Raw genomic sequence first — 19,162 nt, forward strand, 5'->3', positions numbered from 1 at the left:
TTCTTTTTGTCGACAATATGAAGGGAGGCTGGATCATCCGGTTTTAATCCCGTAGCCCATTCACGACTCCAGGAGGGGATATTATCAGAAATAGTGAGATTGCGTGTATTTAGCCGAATCTAGATGGGCTAATTTACAGTAGAACCAACTCATTACAAAAAATTTAAAGAAAAGACCAAGGGCGCTACCATGGGGACCATTAAGAGTACGAGAAGAGTGTCAGCTCTATTCGATCCAACAAGCAGCAACCCAGGCTACAATAAAGGAGCGGGGAGGGTGGGAGGCCGTTAGTGAATTAATTTTTTGAAAATAATTTGGCCAGACGGCAGGTAGCACCAGTAAGTGCAGGTGGTGGGTCTGACCTGCATCTGTTAGTGATTTAAAAAATTCCATTGTGTTGTATGAATCCTTCATGCGTTCAGGTATATGGCCACCATTTGCAGACGTGTACGGGCACCTGTTTTTTATTAATCGTGGGCCAGATTCGAAGCCTGTGCTAATTTGCAAACAAAATCTCTAGTGTCGGAATTAGCATAATTAACTGTACAGAACTGTACTGTAAGTATGCAGCTAAGTGTAAAATGCGCGCCTAGTTGGGTTTTCTCTGAATGTTATTTACTAATTAAAACTATTGACCTGGATTGGAGCCTTCGTACAGACGTCCAGAAAAGGTAATCTCGTTGTAGAACACAAAAATCAAAGCCGGCATCGCCATTAAAACAAAGAACACACCGCGGCGCCAGTCGGTAGAACCGTTCCTGTTTTTGCCAGTTACTATACGATCGCTGGCTACCGTAGTTCCACAGGCGCGTAATCGCAAATTGAGTACGTAAATATGTGTTTAAGTGATGCGGACACGATGTTAAGGTAACAGCTACGCTGCCAATATTCCCGTACCAAAATTTTGTACCCTGTGTCGCAAAATTTAAAATACCAGTGCTCATTGCAGTTGACGAAAGAAGCGCTAACATTTGCCGCAACGATGCAAATAGACAGCCCGTGCGCACCGTATCAGAATTGTTTCTGCGTAATCTATACGTGGATGCATGTTACATCGCTGGGAAAGCGGTTATGCTTCAAAGAACAGTCTTGCCGCATGACATTCGGAAAAGCGGGGAGGATAGATTTTGTGCCGTCGCCGCTTCATAACCCGAGTCTGAGTGACCCTGCCCGAGCCAAGCTGCAGCATCGCCGGTCATGCACCGGTTTATGGGAAGCGCTCCAATGCGCTTGCGTATACATAAACGTTACGGCTCCTGGCTGATAAAGTCTAGCGAAATCAACGTTCACACCATGCTCAGGAAAATAAACTCAAATTTTCTCTAATTACCACAATAGCTGTTTGAGCGTAAACAAAAAGTACTTTAAGGTCGGACGAACCAATCACAATATTCGATTCAAGTGACGTGTTTGGCCCGGCACTGCTGTCGGGGTCCTGCTCTTGAATGCAAAAGAAAACGGTCGCCCGACACAGACTCGCGTGTCGCACCGACAAGTCGGATCAGACATGTCGGGTCCGACTTGCCGGACAAAGAAGAAAGCACCCTTTACAAAACGCTGGCACAACCACGCAACAAAAAACGCATTCTGGGGGGAATCCAACGTGGTACAATAGTGCCATTATCTGAGGCGCAACCTCTACACCAATTCTGAAGAGTGAGCATGGCGTCTAATCAGCCGGTTTTACTTTCGCCTGAACGGAACTGTACAAATTTCACACCGGCTCCCCCTGGACCGAGCGCTAAGCTCTCAGTTGCATTCCGTCTGGACGGAAGGATAACCCGCAGCACTTCGTTCCGTCTGGACGGAACTTTAGCACTTGTATATCGTTCCGTCTGGACGGAACGCTAGCCACAGCCTTTGCTCTTTCCTCGTTACTTGCGCCGTTCTTTCTCGGTTTTCATCACGTGGAGGAAGCTGGGAATTAGGGAAATGAACCTGTAGTGTAGGAAGTAAGCTTTAATAAAACGCGGTGCGCTCAGATATTTCAGTTCATTGTTTTGGTAGTCTTAAGACCCCAATCATTGCCCTAGAACATTTTTTTCTTCATCCGAGGTTGGAACGATCGTACGTAAAGAGGTTCACACGCGACCAATAGTTGCAAGGCGGGTTTCTGCTCTCTAAGTGTAACCCATTCGCGTATATACGCCTCGAGCTTCGCGATCGCTGCGCCGCCTGCCGCCGTTTCTCCGTGGTGTTGACGGGATTTGCGCTGCGTGGCTGATAGGGGCTCGTACAGTGTTGTGGTTCTGTTTCGCTTCTTTTCGCCTTTCCGTACCCTAAAAAAAATTGTTATGGTGACGTCTATAGGCAAAAGGTACGTTTAGGTCACTTAAAAAGCAGCTGCGTCTTCGTAGAGTACGCGATGGCCTGTATGAGCTACCCGGGGACGAAGTTCTGCGCGCTTCGTCGCCGCTCTTCCGGGCGTCGGCGACGGTAGCAACATATCACCCCTGTCACCCCCAAAACATCAAACACAAATGAATTCTACTGTCGCCTCGTTTAGGCCTGATACTGGAACAATGAGAGGTTGGCTTTATTTTGCAGCGTGGACAACGAATGCGCCTTCGTTTCGAATATATACGTCGCAGAAAAATATGTTTCGGGGATGTGATTACCCAATCCCGGACAATAACTTATGCCTTTTATAAGATATAAACCCTGCGAAAATGTTAAGTATATTCCAAGCCTGTGCGTCGTTAAATATGGGCGCACACACGCCATATAGCAAGAACTAAGGGAAGGTAATAAAACCACTGAAAAATAAAAGCTGTGCAAGTGCGGAATTAAGAAGCATAATAGCTCTAACGAAAATGAAAAAAAAAACACAGTGCAGCTTCTGTATAGCTAAAGACGTTCGTCGAAACTTAAGCCAGGTAGGATTCCATAGGCCAACTATACGCGAAATGCACTGCTATTTCGCGTGACATGGTGGGAGGGGGGGGGGACGCTGTGTACAAATGCGGAGCGGAATCAAGCAATGAACGTTTTAGTAATCACACACACAAATCTCGCGTTCACTTTCCGCCGTACGAACAGCTGATCATACGGCGGACGCATTTTTGGAATTATACAGGGTAGGGCGTTGAAAGCGATGAAAGGTGTCGTTGGAAGAGTGTGGCATGTGATGAGGCCCTCTGATTTCAGTTTCTGCTTCATTCTGCAGGCTCCCTGCGCCATATGACAATATTTCGAAGAAACATTTAGTCGCGGACGCGGATTATATTCTTAGACCGTCTCCGCGCTGCTCGCAGAGGATATATGTAGCAAATAAACGTTTGTGGGCGCTCACCTCACGACAACACGACTCGGTCGTGTGCTGATCCGAGAGTATAATTATGCATTGTCCATCGTACTTTTGTTGAATATTCCCGAAATTAACACAGACTGGCTTGTAAATGGTGGTGACCAATATCTGAGGTATAATATTGGCAAACGTAACTGGCGTGCTGTCAGGTATGAGTGCTCCGCTGATTGCGCACAAAACGGATTTAAATCGAGGTGTATAGCCGTAGCATGAACATCATAGGACGCTGTGGTTACGGAGACACTGTTAGTAAATTCAGGACAGTGTAACTACAATCGGCTCCGTCATACGCCGGTTCCGCGACGCTGGCCTATGAGACACACCTGGCGCTTGTACAGACCGAATATACCACATAAAGATCGCGTCAGAAACATTTATACTCTCGTAAACACACAGCATTTGCGAGCAGAGTGACTGCTCCACATAAACATGGATTTCAAACGCCCGCAAACGGTAAATCTCAGTCGTGAACGCGCCGCAATAGCAGCGGCGGCACTGGGGAGCGGCACGCGGACTCCCGCGCCTGCTTTCTAAACGGGCCGCTAGGGGGATTTCAGTGGCGCCCCTACAGGCCGCGCTCGGGGCGTATAGTATGTGGCCTTACTTGTTCGAGATGACGTGAGCCGCCCCTCTGAAGAAAGCGGAGAGTGCGCCCTGCTGAATGAGCAGCGCCCGTATGAGGGACCACTCGAGCTGCGCCACGCTGATTCCCAGGTGGAGAGCGTAGTATCCGGGCTTTTTGAGGTACACGCCTGGCTCCAGACGAAAGAGCACGTGTATGCCCCGCAGCAAGCTCAGCTCGACGAGCCGCTCCAGGAGTGAGCCCGTGGGGTTCTTCACAGGGGGCCAGGTGAGCTCGTGCTCGGACATGAGACTCTGGATCACGTCTGCTCGGGAGAGTACCACGCAAGGAGTAGCGTCCAACTACTGCTGCTGCTGCTGGTAATTCAGTAGGATAAGGGTACAAAGAGCACTGGAGACACTGTTGAGCTTTTTATGCCACTCAGTTCGGGGAATGTCGAGTGCAGGGGAAGAGAAAGAATGGAAGTGAGTGTAAAAAAGACGGATAAAAAAGGAGACGAGGAAAAGTGAAAAACGACTAAGTTAGGCTAGTGCACCGGCATGCCGAACCGTTAGTTTGCCCCGCCGGCTACACCACACATATACCAGCGTGCTGACATCCAGGTAACTGGCCCTTAACTGTGCTTCCATACATTATGCAACACACGCTTTTGACGTCTTCTCTATTTAATGTTATAGTTTAACCACCACCAACTAGGGCGATGCCCCACACAAATCAGGAGAGACTATAATTGTACTTGACCGAATTTTTTTCAAACCAATGTTTTCTAGAACAAGCTCGCATTGAAGTCATATCAGGTATATTCTACAGCAACTTCTCCATGCCACATCTAGTTTGCCCATTATATACGCAAGCCTAGGCGGAAACCACTCAATGTAAGCAAAACAGAGGACTTTCACTTACGTATTCTAAGTGAAAGCCTAATTGTAAGAGTCACGAACGAAACTTGGGACTTCCAACGATGAAGTCTATGAAGAAGGTTTAATAGGTCTAAACTCAAAGCTGCAGCGCACAGTCCGTGAGGACAAGTGTTCGCGTCTTCTTCCCTAACTTGCAGACGATGATAGTAGCGGCATTTCTTCCATTACTTTTCTTTTTATTGCGATAGTATGCCCCTTGGCATAAACACTACGTCACAGGTATAGATTAACACCGTTTCGCGAAGAAACGCAAGGAGGGAGCGATGATCGGGTCCCCAAGTCCATCAATGAAGGCCATGTGGTCTGCCAGGGTGGAGGCCTGTGCCTCGGAGGTGTCTTGTTCTCGCCGCTTCCAATGAAGGGCAAGTCCACAGCAAATGTTCAGTGTCCGCATCTTCGGCAGGAGCCGTGCAAAAGGGGCAGTTCTGTGCGAACGGGGCATGGTAACTTGGTGGCCGCTCCCGCGTAAAAGCGGGAGAGAGGGCTACACCAACATGAAGTTTTCGCAGCTAGACCTCCTCCCAGCGAGCGAGTCTTCTAGGGAGGTCCGTTCCACGCGGTGGAATTAGAGATCGTGTGGCGCGACGAAGATCTTCTTTCCTCACTTGCTGGTGATAATAGTAGCGGCATTACTCCTTTTGAGAGCAGAGAAGACGCGACACAGCGAACTACCGTTCCGAGCTTCTTTTCTTCCTCGTTACTGACTCGTGAACCCCGCGTTAGCTACACGCTAGCAACATCGTCTTTTTCGGGCGGCGCATGCCCTTTCGGGGATTTAACATGGCACTTATAAACAAATCGCTACACAATGCGCACAATTGCTGTCTGTTTAACTCTTCGTCTGGTACGGCGTATAAATCAAGGTTGGCGTTGTAGGCTCACGTAGGCGTCGTACAGCACGTTCCCCACCGGATGATGATCGTGCTGTGCGTTTCAGAGTCGCTTCGGAAGCTGGCGTTAAAACTTTCGGGCTCCTTGTAGCCGTACCCGATGATACGACGCTGCTGACGTGTCTCGGATACTCCAGCACTGCGTCCGAGCTTGAGAATGTGATTCCGGTAAAGGTGTTTCTGAAGCACGAAACCAGCTGTTCTTGGGCGCATCACGACGATGCCGCCTTTGCACAACGGCGTGACGCCTCCATTTCCACGTCCTGCGAACTGAGCCAGACGGAAGCAAGGCGTCGTATGTTGCGTTTTCGTCAGACCTGCCACAAACTTGTATGGCGCCGGATTTACGCGTCTCTTGTGGGTTGACCAGTTGGCCCAAGGTGGCAGCTCTTTGGATAGAGGCTAAAGCAAGGCACTCGCACTTTTTTTTATTATTTGTTTTTAATGGCGACAGTATGCCCTTTGGCATAAGCTCCTACGGGTACAAGTTTGCACCCGTTTCCCGGATGAAGTCCAGAAGACAGCGGTGGTGGGGCCCCCACAGCCATCGCTGAAGATCGGGGGGTCTCCCCGGATGCAGGCCTGTGCCGCGAAGGTGCCGGGATCTCGCTGCACTCAGTGAAGGGCACGTCCATAGCAGGTGGTTGGTGTCGGCTTCTTCGGCAGGAGCCGTACAAAAGGGGCAGGTCGTGGAAAACGGGGCATGGTATCGCGGTGGCCACGCCCGGGTTACCGCAGGAGAGAGGGCCACCCCAACTCGTAGTCTACGCAGCAGGACCTCCTCCCAGCGAGCGAGCCCACTGGGAAGGTCTGTTCCACACGGTGGGATGAGAGCACGTGTGGCGCGAGGCAGATCTTCCTTTAGTTGGACAAGTTGGTCATGTGGGTTCTGTATGTGACGTGTAGATAAATTCCTTTGGCGTATGGGCCCTGAAGCACCCAGCCAAACACTGTTTGAACGGCGCAAAGGTTCGCGTTAAAGCGCTCTACACGTCCGTTTGTCAGCCTCCAATACTGGTCCGAACCAACTAACACGCTTATAGTGGGTGTTTAGAGTTGCCCTTCTTCGGGTTCATCGGCTACGGGTAAGTTGCTGTCGTGAAGCATCGCTACGGTGCGGGCTTCCAAACGCGGACCATTCACGGTGCAGACTTCTGTCACTTCGAGCGCTTCCAGCGTCACTTCACTCGACTGAAAACGACTGCGCAGTGTGATAGCAACTTTTCGGCACTGCTACTGGCGCGGGCGGTTCGAGCTTCGAAACGTTCGGCACAAGACAAGTTTAGCTGTCGAGACAGGTCGCTGCCCACAAATGTACGTTGGCTGCCGGTGTCGAGGAGTATCCGGACCAGACCACGACCACACGACCATGCATATATCTAAATTTCTATCTTTTTCACACAAGTACTTGAGTCGAATGATTTGCTTTATTCAATCCTTATGTACGAAATTGCACTTGTACGAGTATCAATTTGTATTTGCCCATGATTGTGCAGATGTTCTGTGTTCTTGTAAGTCTTACTGCTTATATATTAGTTTTGTATTTTGATTGCTGCCCCTTCTATGTATTAAATGTTTTTGCGTTTGTATCTGTACTACTTGCAGGCTTAGGGTACCGAGGCCTCGTCAGGCTCAACCGCCTTATTCCTCGGTCCCCTCTTTTCTATGAAAAAAAAATACACTTCACTTCACTTCACTTTCCATATTCCCACACTGTGGCTGTTTGGAGCGGCACCGACGAGGTGCTGCGGTCTTGTTGCGGAAGTTCATCACGATCGGCATCTTCGTCAAAGTGAGTCGCAGTGGGGCAGTTGCTCGCCAATCTCTCCCACATGTCTCAAAGGACCGTAATGTGTCACCTCGAACAGGAATCACACCTAAGGCACGTGGTAGTGCGGCAGTGGCGAGCCGCGTGCCCCCTTTTAACGCACCTAAAACAGCAGTGGTTCCTTGAAAGGCGCCGTCGCTTTTCCTTTGCTGATAAGACTGCAATGAAATCTTTCGCTTTGTGGCCCTGACCATTGTACAGGTAGCACGTCAGTTTTTCTCCCGGCGACAACGTCCTTGAACCCGATGCAGCGCTTGCTGACAAGACCAAGGCTGATTTAAGTGAGGAGAGGAAGTTCTCGGCTGCTGGCGGATTGAAGACGCTTTCGAATCGGAGTTCGATCGAAAAGCTCGACTCTCCTCCCTGCTCTCCACCTGAACCTTTAAGAACACCATGATGGCCTTGACCTGCTCTTTTCGAGTCGCTGGCTCAGCGTTGTCGTTAGCAGTCTCCTTCATGCGCTGACGGTATAGAACTGCCAGGTCTTCCGGTAACGTGCGCATGAGGACGTGATCTACATCAGCACGTACTCTGAAGCCAGCACACCTAGACTCTCGAGGCAGCCAGTTCGCAATTGGTCCTGCTCATACAGGGGATCAGATAGGCGACACTTGCAACGAAGACTCAACAGGAGCGATGCCGAGTATACTGTCCACGTGGTCGTCTACGAGCATCTCCATACGCCCAAATCGGTCGGTGAGGATCTTTACGGCATGGCTGTAGTTGCTCTCTTTGAGGCGATCAACTCAACGGCACGTTTTGCATCCCCGGCAAGGTATGATTTTAAGTAGTCAAATTTTTCTATGTCGGAAGGGTCCGAATGATTGTGAATTGTCGCCTCAAAATTCTCCCAAGAGCCCTGCCATTTATGTAGCTCTCCAGAAAAGGGGGGAACCTGCAGCGCCGGCAGGACGACCCGCGATGTGAATGCGCGCAATCCGGCGTGCGAAGGCTGATTCGACTGGGCTGCAGGGCGAATGCCTTCGGCCAAGATGTTCTGCTGCTGAGTGGGCCGCAGTTCTCCTGCAGTGCCGCCGTCGGGAACTCTCATTCTGGGCGGCCGCAAGTCATTCACCGCCGAGCGTAGCCGACTGAGGACACGGCGTATGCTTTCTTGGTACTCCAAGGCGTCGGTAACATCAAGCTCGAATTCGTCGTCTTCCAGTTTCTCTCCAATCTTGGCATCCAGCTCTTTAATAGGGGCTTCCTTACTGGTGATGGCCTCTTGCAGGTCATGCGGAGACGGCGAATGGTTTTCGTATAGCTCAGTTGCTGCTTTCAGCAGCCCCGTAACGGATCCGCGAAGAGCGCGCAGCCGAAGAGCCCTAGATGCCAGTCTTCTCCCGGGTTTTACGGCACCATAATGTTGAGATCAAAGAAGACGCGACACAGTGAACTACCGTTCCGAGCTCATTGTTGCTGCTTCTTTTCTTCCTTGTTACTGACTCGTGAACCCAGCGTTAGCTACGCGTTACCAATATCGTCTTTTTTGGGTGGCGCATGCCTTTTCGGGGATTTAACAAATCCCACCCTGAGAGGCCATCAACTCGATTCCACGGACAACGAAACGACATTGTTCAATGATGATCAACATCTGCAAGAAGGAACACTGCCAGTTCGATACGTGGGTGCGTAGTCCGTGCCTCAACGTTCGTAGTAAGGGTTGAGCCGCACGACCTGTACCACTTCGGCAGGAGGCTGTGCGCGCTGTGTCAGGTTTCACTTCATAATTGAGGTCACCAATGCGGCGAAGTATCTTACAGGAACCGAAGTACCGCTTCATACGCTTCTCGCTCAGAACACGGCGCCGTACGGGTCTCCCAAGCGAAACTATACCACCAGGGGTGAAATGTATGTCTCGGTCTCGTCGATGGAGGTTGTAGCGGTTAGCGTCGACGGATTGGGGATGCTGCATCCCGATTGTCACGAGTTGTGAGACCACTTCCCCATCTTCATGGGTAAGACTGCTGCATGAGTGGGGCAGCATTGCGTCCAACATAGTATTTACACGTTGGCTGTGCACCGAATAGAATGGAGAAAATCCCGTCGTTTCTTGGATCGTGGTGTTGTACGAAAAGAAAAAATGAGGGCACTTCGTCCCATGTTTGCTACTCGACGTCTGCGTACATGACGATCATATCTGTCATTGCCTTATTGAGGCGCTCTGTAAGTCGATGATTCGGCGTTATTCGACGGTGGCTGGTGTTACTCAAGCGGAGCGTGTCCTGCGTCAGTTTGGACCTGAACGCAGAGCCGCGGTCAGTGGGAGCCCCACTTTGGGAGCCCCACGCCTCAAACAATTGACGCAATGAAAAATTTCGCTATTTCAGCGCTTGTTCCTAATGGCAGCACCTTAAGGCTCGTTCAACTTGCGACGAAAGCGAGCGAAAGCGACGGTATTCCCGTCGCTTTCGCTCGCTTTTATCGCAAGTGCGAATGGTCCTTTAGACCCTGCATAGCGAGTTAAATAATACGTCGCAATCCCAATCTACCCATACCCTGAGTTAGACACGGGGAATTGGCCGAGAAGATCCATGCCGGTTTGTTGGAAAGCTGATTGCGAGGTTATATAGCGACACGGTCGTAGGGTATGAGATGGGCTTTATTAGAGATGAGACGGCCGGTGCGCAGGGAATTCGTAGGCGGGAAGCGTTGAGCACAGAGCGAGTAGCGCGCAGCACCAACCAACGTCTTCCAGAAGCCACGACCTGCCGTTTAGGTCAAAACCCTTGTTGTAGAGGACGTCCTGCCGAAGATAAAACGAGGAAACGTTGCGTGAGGAAACTGGGAAGGTCAACTTGTTGGCCTTGGCAGTATGCCTTAACTTTTTGCAGCTCAGGGTCTTGTCGCTGCCGTGCTGCCGTATCAGAAAGGTGTAGTGTTCCCAGAAAGGCGTCGTCATTATCGACAGCCATCTGAACGCTTTTCACGGGGGCCGGAGACAGGCAGTCCGCATCAGTGTTTGCGGCCGGACTTGTAGATGATGGAGAAATCAAAATTTTTGAAGGCGTGGCCCCGATCGAGCAATTCGTCCGGATGTGTACTCCTTCAGGTTATCAAGCCAGCAAAGTGAATCAGCAAAGTGAATGATGATCAGTGACTACACGGAACGGACGACCCTACAGGTAAGAACGGTACTTTTTAACTGCCCAAATGACTGCAAGGCACTTCTTTTCGGTAGTTGAATAGTTCTGTTCCGCTGTGGTTAGCGTACGGCTTGTGTAGGCCCCATACTGCCTTTGGATAAACACAGTACCAAGTCCCGCATCATTATGGACTTCATTTTCAGCCTCGTGGTCTAAATGACCTAAGGCGACCGTCGATTGCAGAGCTGATGTCATTTCCTCCAATGCGTGGTCCCGTTCTTCATTCAGTTCAAACGGGACCTCTTCTTTTGTAAGTTATGTCGGGAAAGCCTGCCACTCAGAAGTGAGTAGTCAGCGCCAGTGTCAATGAGCGCCGTCGGGTCGTAGCCGTCTATAGGACAGACACGTTGTTCAACGGCGCCGCAGTACGGATGAAAGTGTCGCTGGAGTCGGAGTGGGAGGTTCGTGGCGTCTGTGGAGGTTCTTGATGGCTTGTGTCGTCGCAACACCACCTCCAGGAGTTGCCGTACGATGTTTTCCAGGCGAGGCAGGGGCGAAAGGTTTTCTCAGCGAGACGAGCGAAGAGGCGAAGGTGGGCGACGGGGCAACGGTAAACGGGGCCCACGAGGTGCGACTAAGAGCGGCGGCGTTGAGCGGCGAAAGTATTCTGCAATTTAGCGGGGTTTCTGGCCATAACGTGGGCATGGGTCGCTTGGACGGAACCTGGGAAGTCCAAGCTCACGGCAGAGGCAGCGACGAGAGTTATGGTCTGGCTCCCCACAGTGCAAGCAGAGTGGTCGGTTATCCCGTGTTCACCAGACCATGGCGTCCAAGATTCCCCCGAGCGCATTTTGCACCGGCCGTCCCAATCGCCGCGCACCCCAGCCAAATTTTGTAAGCGGGCTGGTTCCCCTGCGCTCCGCCAGGTGGGAGTTCGCACCTATGCATCGAACGCATCGCTCAGACCGTTCGGCTGCTGTTGGTGTGGCATTTTGCGGCATGTAAACGCTGCTGTTTTTCTGGTCTTGGCACGAGTGTACTTGCGAGTTTATTCGCCGCATTTCTGCTCACCTCCTGCCGAAGATTCTGGCACAGAACACCTGTAATGGATATGTCCTTCATTGGAACAGGCGAGAACTCGACACCTTCGAGGCACAGGCCTCCGCCCTTGCAGGTCGAGCCCTCCGATATTCATTGATTCATAAAGGGACCCCACCACTTTTCCCTCGCGCTCTTCCGCAGAGCGACAGCCAGCATATAACTGTAATATACGTTTTATGCCATGAGGAATACAATACATTTAGACATTTAGAAAAAGAGCCGCCTATTGTTGTTTGCTAATTTTAGAGTGAACGTATACACAACCGTCGAGTACCGCACGCACGGCACCAAATGTGCAGCCTGCATTTCCACAGAAACAAAAATTCACGGAAAATGATCGCTAGAAAGGGTGGATAAAGATAATTAGTCCAACGTAATTAAAAAAAACCGAAAATACAGAAAATAAGAAATATGGTAACAAATAAAAAATGTAAATCTTATACATCTCCTCCACGAACCAGACAAAAATAAAAGAGCAGCAAAACTAATGACAAACACATGAATAAACAAAATCGCGCCAATCCACCCCGTGAATGTGGTTGGAAAGCAAAGCTGTAAACAGCATCCACAACGATTACCCATGCGACGTCACTTAAATTCACTCACATCGCTCTACAAATAGTAAAACCAGAGAGAAGTGAAATGCACTTAACCACACCATTTATTACTTTAAAGAGATATTCTTGGTAAGGTTAAATCAATGCATGATGCTTGAACGGTGGTTCTTTGAGTTGTATTCGTGTAGCACAAGAGTGGAAACTTTTTTTATAAAATTAAAGTAAGCTCCAACACGGTGTTAGACGATCTGACTTCTTCGTCTCTGCACCGCTGACGGAGGCAACGAAATTTGCGGCAGAGACCAAGGAGGAGACGGAGGAAGAATAACTTCTGTTCAGATTTCTGAACGGCCCAGAGTGTAGCCCAGGGGAGTGATTCCTTCTTCTGTGGGGCCCATATGCAGTCCGCACGGCCTCTGTTCTGTCCACCCGCTGAAGCTGGGTAGGTAGAGAGGCCTGGACAGCAGCACCTCCCATTGCTGTTGTTGGGTAGTTGACGGAAATAGAGGGCTCAGGGTGCTGAGTCACACACCCCGATTACGCGGCGGAGTGTTCCTACTTATGAGCAAAGTTTACATTCAGCGTCGTAGCGATTCGGATGCATTAAGTGAAGACGCGTACACTGTGGGAAGGAGCCCGGATTGCATGAGCCGTAGGGTAGTTGTTCTCTGGAAAGGTCAGGGTAAGACGAAGGTACGGTCTGTCTCAGAAGGCGCTAATGCTGGGTTATCTCCCTCAACATGAAGACGGGTGACTGCCGTCGTGCAGCTCCATAGCACGGGAGGTAATAGCGCAGGCTTGTTGTGTGGGCGCATTCGTTGCCCTCCATTGAAGCGTGAGGGGTGTACAGATGAGCTGAATGAAAACGTTTGGGGAGTGGTTTTTTAGCCCGCACAGTGCAGGTCAGGACACCCAACCCGACTGGTAATTTCAGTATGCTTGCTGGGAATCGGTTACTACCCTCCGAACCCATGGTTAAGTGAGAGCCAAAGTGATGGCTGCCTCTTCTGCTGCCGTCATTTCTTGTGTCCTAAGCGAGGTACACGCAAGGAGGTTGGTTCTGTAGGTAGCCACGATGATGGCGTATTGCTGCCCTCGATGTTTGGAGGCGTCTGTGTGGATAACTGCATGATCCCCACCGAGGGTGGTGTTTAGCGCTTGAGCCCGTGCTTTCGGTGACCCTCGTCATGTGAGGGGTTCATGTTTCTAAGCAAAGAAGCATCCTTAGTTTCAGTCGCCAAGAGTCAGGGAGTACGTCAAGCGGAGTGACATTCTGGGCTGCCCAGCCAATGTGGTGAAGCATGCGGTTACCCACCCAAGTTGTGATTCGGACCTTCTGGTTAGAAAGATGGCCGTATGTCAGGTGTTCCACCGTGTTGCGGAGCCCCGGGCTAAGCAGCCTCTGTGTGGACGCACTCATGAGAATACCAATGGCCTGCTCGACTGCCTTTCTAATCATTATATAAAGCATCTCTATGTCCTCCTTGTCGAAAAGACAGGGCTTGACGTAAGTGACTCTCGAGAAGACAAAAGCTTCAATTAATCGAAAAGTAGCGTATTCCTTTAGGCCTCGCTTCTTGGTGGCAACTCGCCTGATCATGTGTATGATTTCATTAATGCTGTTTTCGAGGCGCTGCAAGGAGATGTCACTCTTAGTGTTAGCCTGGAGATGTAGGCTCAGGATCTTGATGCTGGGGCTTGGAGTGATGGCCTGGCCATCAAGGAGTATTTGAATGTATTCCTTGATTTGACGTCAGGGCGGACGACAAGGAGCGGTAATTTTTTACGTGAACACTGGAGGCCACAGCTTTAGCACATTGGCGTACTAGAAGTGAGATGCCATGCATTAGTGTGAGCTTCCTTTAATTTTTGTAACTCTTAGCTCATGAGCAAGGTGAGCACAGGGCCGCTAGATGGGCGTGAGTGGTCGCCTGACGCTTTCACGTGGCATTCAGCGAGAACGCAGAGGGTAACCCCGTAGATGTGCTTGGTGAGTACACCACCTGTCTTCCCAGTCTTCGCGTTTGCTCGTAGCTAAAGCGGTAAGACAACGGGCTCTCGCTTTGTTAGTCTATTAGTTCCAGGTTCGATTCCCGGCGGTGCCAGTAAATTATTTTATTTGTTCGCTGGCGTTTTCTGGTGACACCAACGGTCGCGACAGAACCCTTGCGGGGTGGAGGTAAAAGGTTTGCTTTAAACATCGCGCGAACACACAAATCTTGTAACGCCCCGCATTTGCTCAGAAATGCATAATAGCGCAAAAAGAGATACTTGATCGAACGGGAAAACAAAAAAAAAACAAAACCTAGAAAGAAATTATAAAAGTGAACTTACAAATTCAAAAATATCAGTTCTATACATTTCGCGTGCAAAGCGCGAAGAAAATAATAAAAATCTCTGACAAAAATTAACGACGGAAACAAGAATAAAAAAATCATGAAAACAGACCAAAGTGTAACGACCTGCATTTGCGGAAAAAATGTATCATTGGCAAAGTTAAAATGTCTAATTAATCTTTATATTAGTGTGAACATAGACGATTGGTCGTAAGTAATCTTAAAAGAACCAAAAGCAGAACATAAATCACAAAAGCTAGCTCACAAAATAAAAAAATGCGCATTCAGAGGCCTCCTCCAAAAAAGGAAGACAAAAAAAAGGGCTGAAAAGAACTACACAAACACGTACAAAAATATCGTGAAAACGACCAACCATGTAGATCCCCAGCTTTTGCATGAAGTGCATAATTGGCACGATAGGATGTTTAGTATCTTCAAAATGGGGTAAATGGCGCTAATTAATTGAATGGAACTTGAAAACAGAAAAGACAGCAAAAATAAAAGTTAAATTTCATAAGTGATCTTGCAAAATAAAAAATAGCGAAGTTAGCACATTTAATCGTTGAATTTATATGGAACCACCAAGCTAGCTGAGCCATCTGCGCGCATAGGTATACAGCAAAAAACATTCTCAATTGCAAACACATACAAAATATAAGCCGCACATACCGCGGTAATTATACATTTTTGTATGCTACGGTGTATCGTGTAGTTTTTACAGACCACAATTAGTGTTTCTTAACTGCCGGGCAAATGCGTTATATTAGTTCACAGCGCTTACTAAAACCTCTCAAATACTCACTGGCACTGATCAAGACGGTGGTGTCTGAATGTATCACGGTTGGTTTGTGTCGGAGTAGCATGGCAACATATCCATCGTGACATGCATACGAATCAGAAACAATCTTAATATTGCATTTATGCGACAGATGCTTATGCAAGTCGCCACTCTTGTAAATAATGTTGGGTGAGGACGTGAGGGGTTTTTCAAGGGCCCCTCGTGTAAATACACGTCGACAAACCTAAAAAATAAAAATACGCACGCGAAACCACAGCATAAAGCGCCAGAACCGACTGTGCTTCGTTCGGGTTATTGCTGCTTAATCTTTGTACTTGCGCGCTTCATATTATTACGTTAACCAGAATAAATTTGTTGGTTATTGCCTTGTACCTGTCATTTTAAAGCTGGTTGCTCGACTCAGTTTGACCGCGAGCTGCGAAAACGCGCGTTTCCTCGCTTGCGCCAAGCTGCCGCGGAATAGTTGATGCATAGGTGGCGAGCGCCGCGGTGCGGCGAAAGACGCGGCCACGGCTCCTTTTCAACTTACGCACTCTCCGGCCGATTGGGACGGCCGGAGCAAAACGCGCGCGGGGTGATCGCGGAGGCCATGGCCAGACATCCGTTTTTCGCGGGAGACGGCCCCGGTGGTGCATGAATATTCGGCGGGTCACCGCCAACTCGCTGTGGTGGCGGTTATGAATAAGGAGCAGTGACTGGCGAGGGCAGCTGGGACGCCAGCGCGACGTACGTCACGGAGGGACGTTTGAAGTCAACGTCGACTGGAACTCTGGGTGCAAAGGTCCACTGCACTTCTCTGACAGCCTCCGCAACCGATATTGAAGCAAGCCGTTAGCGCTTTGGAAGCAGCTTTTGTAGCTCGTCTTGGAGCACCCCGCTCGCGGAGACAGCTATCATTGGTGCTGTTCAGGTCGAGGCGAGAAGCAGCAGTGCAAGCAGAAATTGTGGGGGAAGCCACTAACCTTGGGTAATGGTTACTCCTAGCTGCTAGCACCTGTTCAATGTTTGTAACTTCCGTCACAAATTCATCAACGGTCGTCGGTGCATGGCGAACGAGCACTGCAAAAATGTTCCTCCTCACGCCTTTCATAAGGGCCCGCACCTTTGTTTCATCAGTGGCCAGTGGATCCGCTCGTGTGCTCAACTGCAGAACGTCTTCCACGAAGATAGTCACGCTTTCGTTGGGCCCTTGGGTCCTTGCACTTAAGTGACTTCGGCCCTTTGACGTCGAAAGCGGTTAGGGAAGGATCGCCGAAGGCCTTCCTTGCAGGACTCACATGACGTGAGAGCCGCCTCGTGGTTGACAAACCATTTGCGAGCGGTTTTCTCCAAAGAGAAGTAGAGGCTCTTGTGGCACTGGTCTGCCGTCCAACCACTGTGGCGAGCTACGTACACGCTCGTACTGCTCAATCCAGTCTCCTACGGCCTCGAGTTCGCCGCCATAGAACGAGGCAGAAGTACGGGGCGCGATCGGCCAGAACATGATCGGAGATCCGAACGCTTTAGTTTGCTGCTACTGCGACGTTTTGCTAACCGCACGTGTCACTTGTGCCCTTTTGGGATCCGCGGTCAACTGCCCGAATTCCGGTGCTTGGCCCTGGAGACGTGGACTGGTGCGCAAAACGGGCTCTTCGAGGAAGGCTCGCCGGCCCGGACTCAGTATCGGGCTGGGCTTACGGGGCCATGAGGGCGGTACTCAGCATAATGTAGCGCACCCGGCTCCGCCACCACAAAAATGTCACGAATGACACTAGGGACTTCAAACGATGGAGGATATAAAGAAGGTTTAATGGGTCGAAACTCAAAGCTGCAGCCAGACTCCGTGAGGACAAGCGTTTGTTCGTGTCCTCGTCTTCTTCCCTCACCTGCAGATGATGATGGTAGCGGCAATATTTGGGTGACCAATTTCAATGTTTTTTGTAACCGACCCTAATTTCTCTGACGCGAAAGTTGGCTAGTTAGGTTTTGAAGCCATCAGGTCCATTGAGTCACACTTGTTCTATGAAGTTTGCGGAACCATACAAAAAGTCCCGTCGATTACCGGTGAAGCGATAGTCGTGAAACCAACCCTAAAAATCATCAGTAATGCGCGCAACGTAAAAGGCTCACAGTACTTCTAGGTCAGCCCTTCTGGCTACGAATTTAAAGAAAACTCACCGGACGCTGACATAAAATTTCCGCTCTGTACTGCTCTAGTGGAAAGCGCTTAATCCCACAAGGAAACGAGAATTACAAGAGAAACACGGGCCAGAACGAAGCGCGTGCGTTGTTCTTCTTCTGGGCCTCGTTCTCTTGCTCAGGGAGTAACCGCCTTTCACTGCGGCTATGCAGCACCAACACTCCCTGACAGATGCCTGTAACCGCTCTGAACTCCCCAGATCTGGAAAAGCAGCCTTCATATAGTTTTCGTTTCCGCCAAGGAAACGTTGTACGAACTCACCTTTCTCCCAGCAAGAAATTTGATGAAAGCAATAGATATAACTAGCTATTTACTGGGCCTTGAATAATTATAACGGTGTTATCCAAATGTCACAGCCCCTTGCGCGCTTGCGCAATCAAAACGGGGGTGGGGGGGGGAGCAACAGTTACTTATACTTTCGAAGTCGGTCGGCCCGTGCGTGTGCACGTCTGTCGAAGACTCCACGTTCGGAGACACAAATAGCTTAATGGAACACATAAGCAGGGCAGACAACACTTGCAGTGAATTTTACACTAACGTAGGCGATCGTGTGCGCACACACTTAGCATGGTACGCGCGACAAAGAAGCAACACGTGCGCGGGGTGGCTAACGCACTTACTGTTACCCACACACAAAAAACAACCCAGACATCACAATGGCACCACAGAAATTTTCTACGAGAGTTTGTAAGAACCGACAATGCAGCTGACTACTTTCCAGGCACAGCCTCTATGAACAGAGGCGAATAGCGAACAGATAACACGAGGAAAGGCCTTTCACAGCAAGAACACACCCTCGTGGGACAGTCCTGGAAAGATGTCTTCGCAGCAGCCACTTATTAACGGCACCAATAAACGCGCTGGAGCGACCAAGGAACTCCCGACTGCTCCCCTCGGGGCTCCACCGAAGCGCGGGCTACTGGCTGTCCTACCATCAGCATAGTGCATTCGGGGCGTGGAGGCGGAGTTCACGATGACTATCGGGATGATGTCTGATCCATGATGCCGGTCGGGCCTCCGTGAACCTGCCAACCGAACTTTCGTTCAAGTATCTTCACCACCGGTCACCCCAGCGACTTGCACACGGTGCGAATTCTCAGACTGACCTCGCTTCTTTAAATTCGCGACAAGCGGACTGATGAGAAACCGGCGAGCTGCAATTGGCCCCTGGTTGCCCTCGTTTCCTGACGTCCCACCTAGAAACCCGGAGGCTGCGTTCTCGGGACGGCCGCGAAGAAACGTCGCGAGCACGAAAGACAAACAAACAAAACTGCGGGGCACCCACGTCCTAAAGGCGAAAGAGGAACTACCCAAAATGGCCTCCCTGCCGAGGAAGCAGTAATGAGGGACACCCGAACGAACAAATTGAGCTACCTAGTCAGGAGTATGTGACACCAATCGTTATACCTGGTGTGTTTACTATAGAGCGGCAAGTGTTTCTTAGCGCGCGATTTTTTCGTCTGCGCCGCAGAGGCCACAAAAAAAGGTGTTCTGTTCCTTTTTTGAGAGAAACTGCAAGTGTTTATATAGTAAGCAGTAACACAACCAACGCTGAAAGGCTGGCAGCCAGTGGCGC

At 50.0% G+C, this 19,162-nt stretch overlaps 1 protein-coding gene across 1 annotated transcript in view; it reads right to left on the reverse strand.

Annotated features, from left to right (window-relative positions):
- The window catches only part of LOC144167833 (neprilysin-3-like), a 193,218-nt gene that overhangs the window by 70,535 nt on the left and 103,521 nt on the right, over positions 1–19,162 (reverse strand). The window contains exon 7 of the mRNA XM_077696993.1: positions 3,912–4,194. Within this exon, the coding sequence (XP_077553119.1) occupies positions 3,912–4,194 (283 nt within the window). The remainder of the gene's footprint in view (positions 1–3,911; positions 4,195–19,162) is intronic.

This window comes from Haemaphysalis longicornis, unplaced genomic scaffold (genome assembly GCF_048455015.1).
Source record: "Haemaphysalis longicornis isolate Haplotype H1 unplaced genomic scaffold, Haemaphysalis longicornis Haplotype H1 scaffold_2, whole genome shotgun sequence".
NCBI classification, from domain to species: domain Eukaryota; kingdom Metazoa; phylum Arthropoda; class Arachnida; order Ixodida; family Ixodidae; genus Haemaphysalis; species Haemaphysalis longicornis.